This window comes from Schistocerca americana, chromosome 1 (assembly GCF_021461395.2).
Source record: "Schistocerca americana isolate TAMUIC-IGC-003095 chromosome 1, iqSchAmer2.1, whole genome shotgun sequence".
In the NCBI taxonomy this organism is placed as follows: domain Eukaryota; kingdom Metazoa; phylum Arthropoda; class Insecta; order Orthoptera; family Acrididae; genus Schistocerca; species Schistocerca americana.
This window is the reverse complement of record NC_060119.1, coordinates 474,012,736-474,032,735: the sequence shown is the minus strand read 5'-3', so window position 1 is coordinate 474,032,735 and position 20,000 is coordinate 474,012,736. Positions and strand designations below refer to the sequence as shown.

Below are 20,000 nucleotides of genomic sequence, written 5' to 3'. Positions count from 1 at the left end.
AAATAATATAGGATTCCGATTAGTATCAATTTTCTTTTAAGAGATCGCAGGATTTGATCAGTGAAGAAGAAAATACCATCATCAGTTGATAGGCTTTGCCAGAAACCAAATGTATATTGACTGAGAATGTTGTGGCTATTTAGGCAATCAGCAATCCTCCTGAACATCAGTTTCTCTCAGGCCTTGGAAAAACTTTGTAGCAGGGATATTGGGTAGTAATTTGTTACATCAGTTTTTGACTCTTCTTACAAAGTGGTTTCATCCATACATATTTTAATATGTTGATGTTGGGATTAATTAAATATATGGCTTAGGACTGCACTTACATAATCAGAATAAAGCCTCCATCCTTGTGGAAATATTATCAACACCAGAAGCACTTTTTACTTTTGTGTCTTTGATTTTCTTCTTGATTTCAGTAAGTGTGATGGGATTCATATGCATGACCAAACTATTTGGCACTTATATGGCCAATCAGGCTGAATCTAAGTGACTCGCAGCTCATTTGCCATTATATATGAGAAAAAAATGTTCTCTAAATTGTATAGGGAGACCAACTAGAATTGGTGCTGATATGTAATATTTTTTTTCTGAACAGGCGATCAATGAAGCTACATCATTCTAACAAGAAAAAAGTACATACATACGTATCCAGCAATCACAAGTCCTGCAGACTATGTGCTGTTTGCATAAACTGCCTCCATTCCTTTCTGTTTTGTCCTCAGTTCCTCCTGATGTCATCAATCCCCAGGGCTGCCGAGTCCTTCACCAGGCTGTCCATCCACGCTGCCTTGGTCAACCTATGGAGTTTCTGGCGTTTGGTTTCCCCTCAAGTACCTTCTTCACCTGTCTTTCTTCTGACACACTGGATACTTTTGCTCTTCAGCTTCTGTAGGATAGTTGGTTGTTGCATCAAGAGATAGATTTCCACATTCTTCCTCCTCTTCCAATCTCCTTTAATCTGCACACACACACACACACACACACACACACACACACAACACACACACACACACACACACACACACACACACACACTTGAATAAACTGCCCTTTTCATTTAATTTTTTATAAATTTCATACTGCTTATATATATATATATATATATATATATATATAATAATTCCAATCCCAAAGAAAGCAGGTGTTGACAGATGTGAAAATTACCGAACCATCAGTTTAATAAGTCACAGCTGCAAAATACTAACACGAATTCTTTACAGACTAATGGAAAAACTAGTACAAGCCAACCTCGGGGAAGATCAGTTTGTATTCCGTAGAAACACTGGTACACGTGAGGCAATACTGACCTTACGACTTATCTTAGAAGAAAGATTAAGGAAAGGCAAACCTACGTTTCTAGCATTTGTAGACTTAGAGAAAGCTTTTGACAATGTTGACTGGAATACTCTCTTTGAAATTCTAAAGGTGGCAGGGGTAAAATACAGGGAGCGAAAGACTATTTACAATTTGTACAGAAACCAGATGGCAGTTATAAGAGTCGAGGGACATGAAAGGGAAGCAGTGGTTGGGAAGGGAGTAAGACAGGGTTGTAGCCTCTCCCCGATGTTGTTCAATCTGTATATTAAGCAAGCAGTAAAGGAAACAAAAGAAAAATTCGGAGTAGGCATTAAAATTCATGGAGAAGAAATAAAACCTTTGAGGTTCGCCGATGACATTGTAATTCTGTCAGAGACGGCAAAGGACTTGGAAGAGCAGTTGAATGGAATGGACAGTGTCTTGAAAGGAGGATATAAGATGAACATCAACAAAAGCAAAACAAGGATAATGGAATGTAGTCTAATTAAGTCGGGTGATGCTGAGGGAATTAGATTAGGAAATGAGGCACTTAAAGTAGTAAAGGAGTTTTGCTATTTGGGGAGCGAAATAACTGATGATGATCGAAGTAGAGAGGATATAAAATGTAGGCTGGCAATGGCAAGGAAAGCGTTTCTGAAGAAGAGAAATTTGTTAACATCCAGTATTGATTTAAGTGTCAGGAAATCATTTCTGAAAGAATTCGTATGGAGTGTAGCCATGTATGGAAGTGAAACATGGACGATAAATAGTTTGGACAAGAAGAGAATAGAAGCTTTCGAAATGTGGTGCTACAGAAGAATGCTGAAGATTAGATGGGTAGATCACATAACTAATGAGGAAGTATTGAATAGGATTGGGGAGAAGAGAAGTTTGTGGCACAACTTGACCGGAAGAAGGGATCGGTTGGTAGGACATGTTATGAGGCATCAAGGGATCACCAATTTAGTATTGGAGGGCAGCGTGGAGGGTAAAAATCGTAGAGGGAGACCAAGAGATGAATACACTAAGCAGATTCAGAAGGATGTAGGTTGCAGTAGGTACTGGGAGATGAAAAAGCTTGCACAGGATAGAGTAGCATGGAGAGCTGCATCAAACCAGTCTCAGGACTGAAGACCACAACAACAACAACTGCTTATATAATTATAATCATACCAGAGATGTGTTGAACTACAGAGTTTCTTCTGATCTTGAGCACTGTTAATGGGTTGTGCATATCAGAGCAGTTGATAAAATCAGATTTGTTTCCTTCTTTAAATTTCTAGGGAAGATACTGCCAGAAGGAATTGGTGAAGTACAAGAATACATAGATATATGTGATTATGCTGTTGGCCTGTCCCGTATGTTTGCTGGGAAACTCTTTCCCTCTGAACGTGAGGGACATCTTCTGATTGAAAAGTGGAATCCATTGGGAGTTATTGGAGTAATTAGTGCATTCAACTTCCCTATTGCAGTGTATGGCTGGAACAGTGCTATTGCCATGGTAAGTTTCAATTTCAAGCGTCTTGTCTCTGAGTTATTGAGAATTAAAATGCACATAAAATAGTGAGAATGTGTAATTGTATTATATGACAAAATGATTGTAATGTACCTTCTACGTCATAATTTACAGTTTACATATTTTCCTAAGCATGTATCAGTTTTGTAAGGTTGCAGAAAATATAAATTGCAATTTTCAAGTGAGCAAAGCTTAAAAGTGATGTCATCATGCATAAATGAAAATTACATCTATAGATCTGCCTTGAACAGAGGATCAAAATGACTTAACATGAACTAGGCCATGCACATTTTATTGCTACATGGCTTATAGAATGGTTAGGCTACTAATCGGTCTGAATCAGAGAAAGGACTAGCAAGCATGTAATGAGAATTATCTCATTCTGCGGGTACTTTAATTTAGTATTCAGAAAAGAAATATTGTTGGCAGAAAACTTTTTTTTTATTCCAATCTGGAAGAATAGCATGGATCTCTCATGACACTTAAGTTGACATCCTTTGAGTCTGAACTTGTTTTTTCTTTTTTTTTTTTAAAAAAAAGGAGAGAGAGAGAGAGAGAGAGAGAGAGAGAGAGAGAGAGAGAGAGAGAGAGAGAGAGAGAGATCCATCTGAAGCAGAGGCTTGTTGGGTAAAAGAGGAAACGTCTGTCAAGGATTGCTTAGCAAGGGAGACTTGCAGAGACTTTTCTTATATATATTTTTTTTAAAGAGCAGATCTATTTGAGACTGAGGTCAGTTATATGAAAGAAGGAATATCTGACAAGGATTGGCTAGAACATTTTTGTCTTCCATCATAAAATTCTGTTAGCATATGCCCTTGCTTGCTGTGACGATAATACTAGTCCTTCTCTATGATAAATCTCTAAAGCTACTTTTAGGTATTTACTCTGCTAACCATTGTCAACTGCACAGCAGATGTTACTTCCTACTGTATCATTGATCAGGGCTTTGTCCCATTGAGAGCGGGAAGAATGACTATTTAATTGACTGTGTGTGCTGTAGTTAGTTTAATCTTGTCTTTGCATTCCCTGTGGAACCAATATGTAGCGGGATTGTACTATGTTACTATAATATCAGTTAGTTCTGGTCGTTGAAACTTTTCATGTAGGCTCTTGCAGGACAGTTGGTGTCTGTCTACAGGCATATACCACTTTCAGTTCTTCAGTATCTCCATGATCCTCTGTAATGGATCAAATAAAACTGTAATCTACAAACATGAAGCATATTCCTGGTGAAAATAAGTTTAGTAACTTGTCTTATAATTGAAATAAATGGTTGTAGCTTCATCATAAGTTGCATTGAGAAGTATCTATTTTTTATTTCTTGATGGCGACTAGTTTTGAATACCTGTGGTCATTTTCAAGCCATCCTAAAAAGAAGATTACAGGTGACTTGAAAATCTCATACAAACAAGGCATATATTTCTATTACTACAGTATGCTAATATATGTGTAAGGTATATAAATCTGTCATGGTTCTGTTTTACAAGTTGTCTTACTAGTCATATACCATGATTTAAGTGCGACAAATACAGGTGATAGCCCATGTACAGAAACTGCCCCTGCAGTAATCAAAGCAGTATACAGTCGACTTAACAACAGCAAATTACACCACATATGATGGACATTAGAGAACTGGTGTGCAGAGACACCAGTGGTTACCAGGTAAAATTCTAGTGGCCACTGACGGTGGCACATGTTGAAAATAAAATGTTTACTGACTAAACTACACATTCTGTTTCTTTTTATTAACTTAATATAGATTTAAAAATCCTACAATGCCAAAAATTCTTTTTTCTAAGACCACTCATTGTCTCCAGTGTGTCAAATAGCACCAAACTGTTATGTGTTACATCATTACATGACGTCACCTCCAGAAGACACTGCAGTTGCATGAGCTATGCTCATGCACATAATATGTCCAGTCGCTAAAAAATTACGTGTTTGTACTATAACTGAAAATAAAAAAGTGTGGCAGCCTCACTGCAAAAATAAATTAATTAACCTGCCAATTTACAAGAAGGCTGCCCGTTAAGCAGATCATTACCATGATAATTCATTGCTTCATATTTAGTCTTCTAATGGAGAAGAAAAGTGTCATATTGATTATAATAACCTGAAGCCACAATGTGCAGCATTATGCTCAAAGATAAAAGAATAACTGCAAATGACCATGCTCTAATGAGCAAAAATTTCATTTTTCCATATTACATCAATATTGCTGCTAGCACAACAACACAACTAATATTGAAATGATACGTCATCAAATTTACATGGTTCTACATACTGCACTCCAGTGAGTAAAAATTATGATTCTTTTTTACAAAGTGACTCCATTGCACAACTAGCACAGCAGCACATTCAATATTGAAATTTAAAACACTGCCGATTGGTGAACACCACATGGAAATGAATGCATTTTAAAAAATATTTTAAGGTACATTATAAAAATAGTAAATCCTTTCATTTTACAGGTTAAACTTGTTATGCAACTCAACTTACGATCAGTGAAACTGGTACAAAAGCACATCACCATATTAAAACATAAATAAGTTACGATAAAACTGTCAGTTGGCAAAAACCAGATAGATAAGCAAAAATTACATTACTTAACAACATTTGAAATACATCATAAACTAACAAATCCTTTCTTATTGCAGATTGAACTTCTTATTATCTAATCTTTTCTATGGATGCCATGTGTTAGCACACATAAATTGCATTACACTTTTTGCGTACAGAAAAGGCACTTATAGTCCAACCCAAGCTGCTGTGTACATGGCATAAATGATGGCCCTCATTCACTCTGCAATATCAAAAAAGCCATGACTATACATTAGTTGCAAATGGTTGGAATACACCAAAGTATTCATGCATTGCGCCAGACAATTATGCTTCACGTAGTTGCACTATAGTGCCATAGACTACTCAAAGCAGTCGTACTTCTGTACTTTGCACTTAAAAAAATAGTACTTAATGAAACAAAAGTTACCAAGTATAGTATACTATTACCAAGAATTTCTCATTCAGCGACAAATTTCATTTGGTATCCCATATGATCATTCTTATGACTTTATTGTCAGAGGTTGTATATATCTTTCTGTTTGTTTTAGTTGCCTTTGTATTTCGCTATCCATTGTTACTATAACTGCCTCATGGTCACCAATACTATTTTTTACATGGACTTTCTCAAAGAGGTCAGGTCTTTCCGTTGCCATTAGATCTAATATATTTACATCATGGGTGGGTTTCTGAACTATCTGTTCCAGGCAGTTCCTGGTAGTTTTCAGAGAAGGTATTTAGTCACATTTCACAGGATGTCTTGTCACACCCACCACTAACAAAACTATAATCATCCCAGTTGATCGTTAGGTGATCTAAAGTCTCCTCCAATACTTACAGGATCATTAGGAAATGTAAGTAAAAGTGAAATGAGGTTTTCTCTAAAGTTTTTGGTTACATCAGGAAGAGAATCTGGTGGTTGATAGAAGCACCCTGTTATAATGTTTTGCTCACCCTTCATACTTATTCTTGCCAGCTATCTCACATGCAGCTTCAACTTTTATTTTGGTGGGGTTGAGTGTCTTGTCTAACTGCAACAAATATGCCACCTTCGTTTCCCATTCCTCTACTAAGTAGGTACACACTTAAATTTTCCCCAACAGTCTCACCACTGTTGGTTTCCTATTGCAACCACTGCCACATTTTTTTTTCCTTTTTTCTGTTTCTGTCATACAGTATTTTGTAACAATATTGACAATTGTGACTGCTTTTCATTTTTGATGGTTTTTTATTCTTTTTCTTGCCTCTCACTTCCATTTTTTCCCTTCTATGTTTATTTTCATATTTTCTCACTTAACAGCTATTTTTTGCAGCCTATCATCAACTGCAAATGCTGATTTCTAGCCTGGTGATGAACAACTTTTGCATTATTTTAATATTTTTAGTATTATTGTTGGTTGCAGATCTGTCACAAAGTTACCATTTCTTCCACCTTCTTCTTAATTTAATGTGTTTGTTTTTATGATGGAATTGTGTGACTTGGCCAACTAATATTTAGTGACCTGACTTTAATTAATCTAGAGAAAGCACCAGTCTTTCTGAAGGGTTAAGCATTGGAATGTAAACGTTAGTCTTATTGCAGCATTAATACTAAGCAGTTTCATTTGAGTTCTGCTTCTCCAAAGATGACATTTTTATTGCATATTTTTATTGCACATAACTTGGCACATAAATGAACTTCCAATAACTTTTTGTTCAGTTGAGTGTTTTCATGTCATAGTATCAGTTTAATTGATTAAAACTTGCAACTGCCCCACAAGTAAATATCAGTTTTCAAATACTGGAACAAATTTTATTTATATCCATAAAATGTTTCAGGTATGTGGAAATGCTTTACTGTGGAAAGGGGCTCCAACTACACCTCTTGTGTCTGTTGCTACCACAAAGATCTTAGCATCAGTATTAGAAAGAAATAATCTACCTGGTGCCATTTGTTCTTTGTGCTCTGGTGGAAGTGATATTGGAGAAGCCATTGCAAGGGATACTAGACTGCCACTGGTGTCATTTACAGGCAGCACACATGTGGGTCATAAGGTAAGAGCATATCATTCTAAGTGTGGCAGAGAGAAATTTATTTTATGCTAATAAGAAAACTTTATAAACATTGTAGAAGACATATTCAACAAGGGATACAACAGATTTAGATTTTTTTGTTCACCAATTTTTTTCTGAAAGTTCACGGTGGACTTGAAGTTGACACAGGTATGTGGGGATCCATGTAGCTTATGGACCATACAATGGGAGATGACCAAGGACCTGGTGGAATACTGTTCAGTACGCCCATTAAGTTTGCTCTGTATGGACTCCAAGATGGCATAAGCTATAGGATGAACACCTGCACACTGTGGAATAGCATCAGCACAAAGAGTGCGCTAAAGCTTATGGCAAAAGGGATCATAAATCATTAGAAATGTTGCTGCTTTCTTGAGAGGGAACAGCTTCTGATATTGCATGAACAGCGTCTATAATCGTGAAATGTTTGTTTGTTTTGTTTTAGGGTGCAAAAACAACTGGGGTCATATGCACCTAAGTCAAAACCACAGAACACAAAGACAGAGGGGCGTTAAAAAACGATGGCATGTCAATCCCAATCGACATAAGAGAAGACAGCTAAACACAGGGTCATGGGGAATGGGCTTTAAAATACACCATAGAGAAACGGAAGTCCAGAAATAAAAATTAATTGGCCGTCACCATACTGCTACAATGGATAAAAAGTGAAATGCAGTTGACAGCCAACGCATTGTTCACTAAGATGGCCAATAACTCAGATGGCAAACCCAAGTGGGAATGTAAACGGTTAAAAAAAAAGGCATTCCACCAGGAAATAGCAGACAGTTAAAACTTGGGTGCAATGTGCACAAAGTGGTCGGAGAGTGGCACTTAACGAATGGCGTTGGCTAAAATGGCAGTGCCCTATACGGAACCTAGTTAAAATTACCTCCTCCCAGCGGGAGAGCTGAAAGGAGGTCACCCAAGACTCTGGGAGAGGTGTAATCCCATGAAAGGATGACCAATGGCAATTCCAAAGGGACACCTACTCCTGACAGACGGCAACCAAGAGATCATTGGAGGGAATATAGGAACTAGTGGGCTGAGGTACAAGGACTGCAGCCTTGGCAACAGCATCAGCAGCCTTGTTTCCTGGCAGGCCGACATGACCAGGAACCCACATAAACACCACAGTGGCTCCACCAAGAGTGAGCAAGTGACAGTTTCCTGGACCTATTGCACTAAGGGATGGGCGATGTGCAGCACACATAGACTTTGAAGGGCGCTGAGAGTCTCAGCATAGGACACAATTGACAAGATGGTGTCACTGGATGTACACCATGGCCTGATACATGGTGAAGACCTTAGCTGTAAATACTGAGCAGTGTGCCAGAAGCCAAACCGGAAAATGTAGACGCCAATGATGAAAGCATACCTGACACCACAGCTAGTCCAAGAGCCATCAGGGTACACAAAGGTACTATCGCAATGTTCCATGTGAAGGTCATGAAACTGAAAACAATAGAGTGAGGCTGGAGTAGTGTCCTTAGGAAGCGAATGAAGGCCAAGGTGAACACGGGCCACTGCATGAAGCCAAAGTGGTAAAGGATTCACACCCACCAGGAAAAATGCAGGTAGTGAGAAGTTAAGCCACCGGAGCAAGTGCCAAAAGCAGACTCCAGGATGTAACAAAGAAGAGGGACACGCCCCATACTGGTGATCAAAGGAATCATTGAAGAAGGAGGTACAGAATGGGTGGCCACACACGGCAGACAAACGGCATGCATACCTGCTGAAGAGAAAGTCACAGCAGTCGGACAGTGGTAGTTCAGCAGCTTCGGCATACAGACTCTCAACCGGGCTATTGTAAAGGCGCCAGGGGCCAACTGGATGCCACAATGGTGGATAGTGATGAAATGGCATGAGATGCATAAACAAAGCACCCATAGTCTACCTTCGAACAGACAAGAGCCCAGTACAAACAGAGGAGCGTGGTGCGATCTGAATGGCAGAAAGTACTATTGAGGACACGTTGGACATTGAGGGACCGCGTACAGCAGGCTGTCAGGTAAGACACATGGGAGGACCAAGAAAGTTTCCTATTGACCATGAGCCCCAGGAATTTGATAGTTTCAGTGGAAGAGCAATAGGCCCAAGATGTAAAGATGGTGGGAGAAACCAATTGTGCCACCCGAAATTCATACAAACGGTTTGTCAGTGGAAGAATGAAAGCCATTGTCGATGCTCCACGAGTGAAGATGATCGAGACATCACTAAGACACCGCTCAATGAGACAGGTCCATGGAGGACTGCAACAGATGGCAAAATCATCAATGAAAAGGGAGCCGGAGATGCCCGTCAGAAGACACACTATTATAGGGTTAATGACGATAGCAAAGAGGATGACACTCAGGGCAGAACTCTGAGGCACACCATTTTCCTGGATGAAGGTGTCTGACAAGGCAGAAGCCACACAAACCTTGAAAACCCAATCTTTTAAAAATTCCTCAAGGAAATGGGGCAGATGGCCACAGAAGTCCCATGTAGAGAGTACGAAGGATACCAGTTCTCCAGCGGGTGTCGTAGGCCTCCTCCAAATCAAAAAACATGGCCATAGTCTGGGATTTCCACAGAAAAACATTCGTGACATTGGTGGCCAAAGTGATGAGTTGGTCACCTGCAGAACGGTGTGCTCAAAATCCGCACTGAGCAGTGATTAGTAAATTGCGAGACTCGAGCCACCATACCAGCCGAGCACGAATCATAGGTTCCATCTTCTGGCAAACACAGCTGGTGAGAGAGATAGGGTGGTAGCTAGAAGGAACGTGTTTGTCCTTACCGGGCTTAGGTATGGATATGACGGTGGCTTCACGCCAGTGTCCGGAAAACGTGCCCTCTGCCCAGATGTGGTTGTACGTATTAAGCAGAAAGTGCTTGCCCACCAGAGAATGGTACTGCAACATCTGAATGTGGACTGCGTCTGGCCCTTGGGTGCAGCATCAGGATGAACTGAGAGTGTGGTTAAACACCCTCATAGTAAAGGCGACATTGTAACACTTACGATTCTGAGAAGGGTATCGCCTGAGCCTCCTCCACTCATTTCCAATGGAAGAAGGCAGGGTAAGAGTGAGAAGAGCTCACAATTTCCGTGAAATGGCGGCCCAAGGCGTTGAGGATAGCAATAGGGTCCACTACGACATCGTCTGCTAGTGTCAGGCCAGAAATTGGAGAATGGATATTGGTCCCAGAGAGCTGTCGGAGTTTGGCCCACTCAACAGAGGAAGGGGCGGAACTGTTAAAAGAAATAGTGAATGAAATACAGCTAGCTTTTTCGCTATCCTGAAGAACGCAATGACACCGTGCTCACATTTGTTTGTAACAAATGCAGTTTGCTATTGTAGAATGACAGTTAAGAATATGGAGAGCAAGTCTCAGTGTGCAAATTGTGTCGCAGCATGCCTCAGCCCACCAATGGACTGGGAAATGGTATGATAAAGAGGAAGTGCGAGGAACGGAACGTTCTGCAGTGGTAAGGATAACATTTGTAAGATATTCCACTTAGTCATCACAACTGGGGAAATTTTGTTTTTCGAAGGTTGCGAGGAAGGAGTAAAGCTGCCAGTCAACCTTAGTAAGATGCCATTTGGGTGTGTGCACAGTGGGCTAGGAGTCAGCAAGCAGGTAGCACATGGGAAATGGTCACTCAAGTAGATGTCAGAAAGAACAGACCACTTGAAACGATGGGCAAGCTGGGCAATGCAGAAGGACAAGTCCAAATGGGAGTAGGTGTGCGAGGAGTCAGAAAGGAATGTGCATGTTCCTTTGTTAAGGCAGAAGAGATTAAGTTGATTAAGAAGGTCAACCGAGAGGGCACCTCTCTGACAGGTTCTGGGAGAACTCCAAAGGGTATGATATACATTAAAGCCACTGAGTAGCAGAAATGGTGGCTGCCCAATAAGCTGGATGAAGTCTCCCCTGGAGACAACAAATGATGGAGGGATATAAATGGTACAAATGGAGAAAGTCAGGTGATGAAGGAAAAGGCAAACCACAACAGCTTGAAGATGGGTAGTCAGGGACATGAGTTAACTATGAAGATCATCACGTATGAGCAGCATAATTCCCCATGAGATGGAATGCCGACCTCAAGGGGGAGGACAAAATGGACTGGGAAGAAATGCGGAAGCTCAGAGCAGTCACGAGGATGCAACTTTGTTTCCTGAAGGCAGAGTACAACGGGACACTGAAATTCTAAAAGCAGCCATAAATCCTCCTTGTGGGATCAATGGCCACGAATTTCCCCTTAGACGAGAGTCATGATAAGGAAAAATTGAAGGGGTGTCATCACAGCGGCTGCCGAGTGCCGGCCTGCGAAGACTCGCTGCTACAGGGCACCGAAGCAGGAGGATCCTGCTCCATGAGGTCCACAGAAGCATTGGCTTTCTTGTGCTGTCGGTCTGTGGAGTCCAATGTAGAAAAACAGTTGGTGGTGTGCACTGGTGACAGGGAGGTTGGCCACGCAAAGGTATCACATGGCGACACTTCAAAGAGGATCTCCGAATTGGCGAAGGAGAAGACCGTTTGCCTTTGTTGGAATTCTTTGAGCCTTTCTGGTTAGCAGAGGAAGACTCAGGTGTTGGTTGGCTGGAGGGATGTAAGAAGTCTTCATGGGAGTAATCCTCCTGTCCTTTCTGGCCTGCTGGTTGTGTAGCTGGTGGCTTCAGCCCTTGAGGTGAGAGTTTTATGGCTTGTTGCACAGCTAGACGAGGGGACAGCAATGCTCCCTTGACACTCAGTGATTTCACAACCTCAGACCTGAATTTGAGGTTGCATGACTGCTTGGCCATATCCCTCATGGAGCAAGATGTAGGGAGAACAGAACTATGAGTGACAGACAGTAGAACACAGGGTTTGCAACTATCCAATAACTTGCGAGTGACTGGATAAGACACATTTTCCTTTACCCGGATCTCCTGGACAACCCGCTCATCAAGATACATGGGACAATCTCGAGAGGAGGCGGCATGACTGCCATTGCAGTTGATCAGTGGTGAGCAGGTGGTGGACAGTCGCCCTCATGCACATCCCTACCCCAAGTTACACATTTGGCTAGGTGTCAACAAGACGTTCTAGTGTGGTTGAAACGATGACACTGGTAGCAGTGCATTGGGTTCAGAACGTACGGCCAGTCTGTGATAATTTAATAGTCTGCTTTGATCTTGGTTGGAAGCACCACTCTATCAAAGGAGAGAAAAAGATGTGTGTGGGCACTAAGGAGGAATGTACCTTTTTCATCACCCAATGTATGGCAATGACTCCCTGATCAGAGAGGATTGGATTGGATTTCAGCCTCAGTCAGACTGTTGAGCAGCCTAGTGTAAATAACACCACAGGAAGAATTCAAAGTTCTATGGGCCTCAACAGGAACAAGATAGCTGTGGAGAAGTGAGGTGACGAGCAGTTGTGCTTGAGAATCGGAAGTAGTCTCCAAAAGCAAAGTGCTATTCTATACATTAGAACAGGATTTCACAGGGACGACAATTACAACAACACCTTTCTGAATAACGAACCTGGGCCCCCTTCATAAGGTGGTGCACCCACCTTAGGTGATTGTTTACACCTCAGGTCACACCTCCTGAACACGTGACAGAGGCACCAATCAGCAGTTTGGGAAGGTAGCAGCTCAGGCAATCACCCCTCCCTGGGCCTGGCCTGTACCAGGAGGTACGTGCAAACCCTACCTGTCAACCCAGGGATGGGAATTTCACGCTACCCAGCCATCTGTTACACGTCAGACACAGGGGCTAGCCTTCAGAAGCATAGAGGGAGGAAGAAGAAAAAGAGGAACCTCAAACACTCAATCAGAGGAAGGATAGGAGAAGAGAAACAAAGAAAGGAAAAGGGAATGAAAAACATTGGTGATACTGTTCTTATGTTGGTGACAGACAATGCGGAACAATCCCAATAATACCCCAGACATGTTCCCCAAGGGAGGGGAAAAAGAATAGTAAGAGGATAGACATGCAGTACGGAAGGGAAAAGATGTTGCAAAGGTTGGGGACCCGTGGTAGCCAAGCACAAATCCACCAAAGAGCAGCGAGGCTCCTGGGGGGAATCATGAAATGGAATGCATTAAAACAGGCCATGCCAGATATGTTTGGGAAATCTTTACGAGTTACTAGTACACTACAGCCAGCAGGTAACTTATTTGTATGTGTCCAATGCATATTATGTGCCTATAATGGTAATTGGCACTTGGTCAATTCTAAGTAGAGGCATGATCCATGAGAGGAGAGGGCAGGACTTAATTGTCTATACATCTCTATGGAGAAAAATGTTTCTGTAATGTCAGCATCCAATTCAAATGGTACCTGATGGCTGCCATTGTGGACATGTGCCCATAGGTACTTGTCTTGGCATCTTTCCTGCATCATGTAGATGGTGCCCACTTCTATTGGTGGTGAGGGCTTTGCAGTCTGTCTTCTGGTACTCTGTAAATGACAGCATTGTTCCCAAACTGATTGTAAACTATACAAACAGCTCTGTGGTGGAGGCATGTCACAGCTGTGGCTGTGGAAGCAGGTCAGGGCAGGTGGGAAGTTTCCTTCGATACTGATGAGATGGACTGGCCCTCACTGGATAGCCAGGGCAGTTGTTGGTTGATGCTGTAAAGGTGATGTGTGTCAGATGCAACATCATATTTCAAATGACAATGCAATGGTTAGGAATTCTTCCCAACTAGGATCTGGTAACTTAATAGTGCTGATACAGATTTGATGATCAGGTGCATTTGATCAATCTGTCTTATATGAGGCTATTTACATATGGTTTAGCACTACTATCTGCTGTGGCATTGAATTCACACCATTAACTTAGCACAATGATACAATATGCGTTTGGTAGTCAAAGTATTTTGACAGTCTCTCCATGAGTTCATCCAGAGTGAAGACAAAAAGGTTCCTGGGAGGAACCTTTGGCATCATTTTTATGCTTCTGGTTCAAGGAAGGAAGTAGTCTTGGTGGCAAACGGCATCAGTAATATGTCCCATTGTGAGATAATGGCATAGGTATGCCATATATGAACTACTTTGTCACACTCACTATTGAACACAGAGGGTGGGACCAGTGTGACTGTGCTGGAGGAGCAGAACCACCTTGGAGTGAGACAACATTTGCTCCTTATGTTGCTTCTGTTGCTGTTCTATTTCCTGCTGCTAATGTAACTCACTGCAATAGTTACTCGTGCTTCTGTTGTAATCTCAACTTCTGCTGCTGCTCTTATTGTTTTTCACACAGTTCCAGTTATTTTTGCTGTTTTTGATCAGATTAACAAATGCTATATCCATCTTTGACACATTGTCTTGTTCTTATCAGCTATCTAGATATAGATACTGTCCTCCAAGTGTAATGTTTATGCTCACTAGTGCTGTGGCAGTCTTGCACACATGAGACTAATGCCACATCACTATCGCTGCATTCTGAAGTAATAAATAAAGACTTTTACAGTTACAGTCTTCATTGGTCACTGAACACTAATACAATTTAAATTTCTGGATCCCCATGTATGACAAAAAAAATTGTGCTCCACAAGAATGTAAATGAACTAGAAGGAACTGGCACCTGAAGTCCCAGAAAGTCAGCATCTTTCACAGTAATTAATCTGTAGCTCCTGATAATGTGAGCGAGTCGATAGACCACAAAGGCAAAATATCCAGAGGACATGTTTCTGTTGTCAAGCACTGCTGACAAAGTCAGATTCCCACAGCAATGCAGCAGGTCAAGAGGACAAATTCAGCAGAGTCCAACAGACTAGAATGATGTCATACTCAGGAACCAGTGACAGTGGCAATGGCAGCGAGCAGATGTTGGCTTAGTGCAGCTGACAGTGATCTGCCTAAGGCAGCTGTCTAAAGAGGATTGGCTTTCGCCTCCTCTATGGCCAGTTGTACTGTCATATTGGTAGTTCCTCAGGCAGCCAAATACCATGCCCGGAGTTCACATGTCATAGATACCACTGTTTGCTGTGAAGCTGCCAAACCTACAATGTCCATGGTCTCTGCCACTGATACAACTTACAAAGACCTTCACAGACAGGCACTGTTCCCCAAACTTGGTCCTGGTTTCTGTGCCATACCCCCAATACTCTGAGCACCTAAGGAACCAAATACAAAGGAGTGTTGCTCACATCATCCATTATCATCCAGGATTGTCAACCTCTTTACTTGTATCCACTGCTTTATCAAAATGGCAATATTGTGGAAAGAATAGCTTGCCACTTACTATATAGTGGAGATGGTGAGCTGCAGACAGACACAACAAAAAGACTACTAAATACATCAGCTGTCAGCCAGAAGGTCTTCTTCTGAAAAAGACAACCTATACAGTCTCCTCGTCCATCTCTATACAACCCCTGCTCCCAAACCTTTGTCTCATGGCTCATACTCTTGTAATAGCACTAGTTACAAGGCCTGTCCCAAACATCCTACCACCACCACGTACTCTAGTCCACTCGCAAGCATCATCTATCCCATCAAAGACAGGGCTACCTGTCACACTGTCATATGATCTACAAGCTAAGCTGCAACCACTGTGCTTTGTTCTATGTGGGCATGACAACCAACAACCTGTCTCTCTTCATGAATGGCCACCGACAAATTGTGGCCAAGAAATGGCTGGACCATCCTGTTGCTAATGTAGGAACCTAGAATACTGCCCAATGTACTATTCTTCATTTTAATGATTGCTACACAGCCTGTGCCATCTGCATCTCTCCTACCAACACCAGATTTTCTGAATTGTTCTGATGGGAACTCTTCCTGCAGTGTATCCTACGTTTCTGTAACCCTCCTGGCCTCAACCTTCATTAGTCACTGTCCTTCACCCATCTATCCCATTCACTGGTTGCGCTCCAGCACTACACAGCCCGCTATTCCAACTATGCACCCACAGTCTTTTTACTTCTCTCTTTTTCTCATTTCAGATACCAGCTTTGCTGTAACTTCTGCACAGAATTTTATATGAGCATGATCTACAACTAGCTGACTAAATGAATGAATGGCCACTGAAAAACAGTGGCCAAGGGCAAAGTTGACCAGCCAATGGCAAAACGCACTAATGAGCACAAAATGCTTGATTTCAATGGCTTCTTCACAACTTGTGCCATCTCAGTCCTTCCCCACACTACCAGATTCTCCAAATTATGTAGATGGAAATTGTGTTCACAACACATTGTTTGATCTCATCAGCCTCCTGGCCTCAGTCTCTGCTAGCCACATGCCCCACACCCACCTCCACCTCCACAACCCAGACTTCATTCATCCTGAACTCTCACCTCTCTCTCCAAAGGCTCCCTTTTTCTCTATTCTATCTCTCCATCCCAAATCACATCATTACGCCCTGTGCACAGTTTCCTCAGCCTGAGGTCAGAATGAGCTTACTGGTGCCACATTCTTATCCTGTACACCCACTACTTCTCTCTCCAGTTTATCACACACCCTTCCCCAATTCTTCCTCTTGCTCTCTATCTCTGTTTTTCCTTTTCTCACTCCAGCAGATGAAACTCATACTCCTGTCGAGCTACAATGCTGTGGCCAATGCTACATGTTCAGCTAGGATGTTGAAGAAATAGGAGCAGTTGGAGGAAAGAAAGTAAGGTGCAAAAATCTATAGTCATTGGTTTTGAAAATATTTCATCCATCTTATGCAAAATCAGGTTTGCTCCATGACTCACTTTAATCTTTTGTTGAAGAATTCCAACCCTTCGATATCATAGCAGCACTGCCACGGAAGTCAGTAGATCCACAAAAGAACACACAGAAGATAAAAATTTAACACTGCACCCAGAATCATTCATTAATTGCTTTGTGTGTAGAACAGTGGTCACCAGAGACAGGGAGACATATTTTATTAGTAATGTTGGAGATAATTTTACCTATTGTAATTTTTCATATGAATAATATTTGTTATCTAACTAAAAAACTGATTATTGATTGATTTGATTTTTAGGTTGCATTGCAGGTGCAAGAAAGGTTTGGTAAACATCTACTAGAACTTGGAGGAAACAATGCTATTATTGTAGATGCAGATGCTGATCTGGAAATGGTTGTCCGTTCTGTGGTATTTGCGTGTGTAGGCACTGCTGGACAGCGTTGTACCTCTACTAGGAGACTGATTCTCCATGAGAAGGTAAATATATTTCTCTTATTTATGATATTATAAAAAAACTTCACTTATTAATATGTCTAATACAAAATTCTGCTCATCTATAGGATAGTATATAATGTATATCTACCAGTGGCAACTGATCAGTAAACAATCACTCACAAAAAGTGAAAGACTCATAGCATTTCAGATTCTTTCACCTTAATAAAAGACAGGAAAGTTAATAACTATGGATTATAGAGGTACAGTAAGAAAGGATATAATGGAAATTAGCAATGAATTACCAAGCATGTACGAGATGTCTCCTATATGCAGTAATTTTGTTGCTAATTTCCATCTTGTCTCATTCTGCTTTGTTCCTGTTGATGTGTGGTCATGAAACAAATTTCTATCTAATCTTCATAATATGCTCATTTTTCCCACATGCTACCATCATAAATTCAAGATGAGGGACCTGATTCTGCTTTGTCCCTTTTTATCTCCTACAATGGGTTTCTTCCTCCTCATTTTCAAAGTAAGGAAACCAAAAGTTTAAAAATGCTGTGTGCCTTTCACTTTCCAAATGTACGATTTAGGGTGAGGGAAGGGCTATGTCACATTATTTATCTGTAGCATATCAGTGAAAGTTATTGAATTGACATTTCTTGGTTCTATTTACTTACTTCAAAGCAGTCTGATGAGATGTATTTCAAGTGGTGATGAAAGGAATTACAAAAGAAAATTATAATATTCCCTCTATCAAAAATAATAAAAAAAATGTTTTGAACATGACCCATGATTCACAATAATAAACACATTAAATATGTTTATTTTTTCAGATGGTAAAACACATATAGCTGTGAATGCATATAATTTTTAATCCTATCTTTTAGAACTAATAGTTCCTCCATCAGAAGGAAGAGGGGGATAGGTTCGGGAAGGTTAAAAAGGAAGAATAGATCACTTGGACGCAAGATGAGACATATTTGTCTCCCCTCATTCTTACAACAGGCAGGTCCCTCTAAACATGGAGTTTGAATGATCTGCCCCTTCCTTTATAATCTTTCCAGATCTACCTCTCTCTTCTTGCTGAAGAAGGAACTATTAGTACCAAAAGCTAGGATAGTATATGCACTTTTAAATGTATGTATCAGGGCCAGCCATTCTATCTCATAATTTCATAGTTTTCTTGAATAAATGTTTCCTTTTCACATAATACCCCAGAAAAATATCTTCCAAAAATACTTCTTAACACTTAATGTATATTAGATTTTAAAAAATTCCTCTTTTCAGAAACACTTGTCATGCTCTAGCCATTCTATATTTTATATCCTCTCTACTTCAGTCATCATCAGTTATTTTACTGTCCAAATTGCAAAATTTATGTATCACTTTTAGGGTTTCACATCCTAACCTAATTTCCTCATCATTGCCTAATTTCATTCAACTCCATTCCATTACCTTCGTTTTACTTTTGTGATGTTCATCTCGTAACCTTTTTCAAGGCATGATTCATTTTATTCAAATGTCATTCCAAGTTCTTTGTTGCCGCTGACAGAATCACAATGTCATCAGTAAAAATCAAAGCTTTTATTTCTTCTCCCTGAGCTACTCATTTTCCAAATTTGTCCTTTGTTTTGTTTATTGCTTTCTCAGTGCACATATTCACTAACATTACTCTCACTCCCTTCTCAACCACTCCCTTTCATGTCTTCGACTCTTGTAACTGCAGTCTGGTTTCTTTACTAGTTGTAAATAACCTTTTCCCTCCTGAACCCACAGCATATCCCCACTTTTTAACTACTGCATCACCTCACTCAGTGGAGGAAACTGGTATCTGTGAAATCTTCCACCTGCCTAGCCAAGTCTTGAGCACAAGTGGCATGAGGAGTCGAAGGGCCTGGTTGTAATGCACCTGACATTTCATAACAAAGTATTGGCATGCACAAGTACAATGACAACAGCTGAGGGACAGTATTGCAGTGACACATACTCTGAAGTGCTCTTCTTGGACATAGCTGTGGTAGCAGTGGAGATAGTAAATATTAAATGTCATATTGGATTGTTGGCTGGGATATCCCTTGGTGTGGGTACAGCCACCTGTTGGAAAGACTGTGTGATTGACGGATGTGGCACAGTGGGCATAACTGGTTGGAGTGGCACCTGAAAGTGTCACTTTTAGTTACTACAATACACACAAAGTTGCCATCCATGGTATCAGATGCCTGCCAAAAGACCACATCCATACAGAGGTGAGGAGCAGATTTTGGATGCCTGTGCAAGGTGAGTATGAGGAGACATAGCATAGTTGTGGCCTGGGCATATATGCATTCAAGGTGGGTGTAAGTGTGGCCTCTGTTGAAGCTTTGCTGAATTCCTTGGTCATCTGAATCTCTAGTGTGGACTAGGTGCTCTGCTAAACCATTGTGCTGGATGTGGAATAGCACAGAAATCAAATCTTTTGACTCCTTCTGTGTTCAACCTTGTACCAGCA

The 20,000-nt window shown here is 41.0% G+C and overlaps 1 protein-coding gene across 1 annotated transcript in view; it reads left to right on the top strand.

Annotated features, from left to right (window-relative positions):
* The window catches only part of LOC124603724 (alpha-aminoadipic semialdehyde dehydrogenase-like), a 70,312-nt gene that overhangs the window by 30,544 nt on the left and 19,768 nt on the right, over positions 1-20,000 (top strand). The window contains exons 3-5 of the mRNA XM_047136420.1: positions 2,583-2,800; positions 7,193-7,408; positions 17,372-17,551. Of these exons, the coding sequence (XP_046992376.1) occupies positions 2,583-2,800; positions 7,193-7,408; positions 17,372-17,551 (614 nt within the window). The remainder of the gene's footprint in view (positions 1-2,582; positions 2,801-7,192; positions 7,409-17,371; positions 17,552-20,000) is intronic.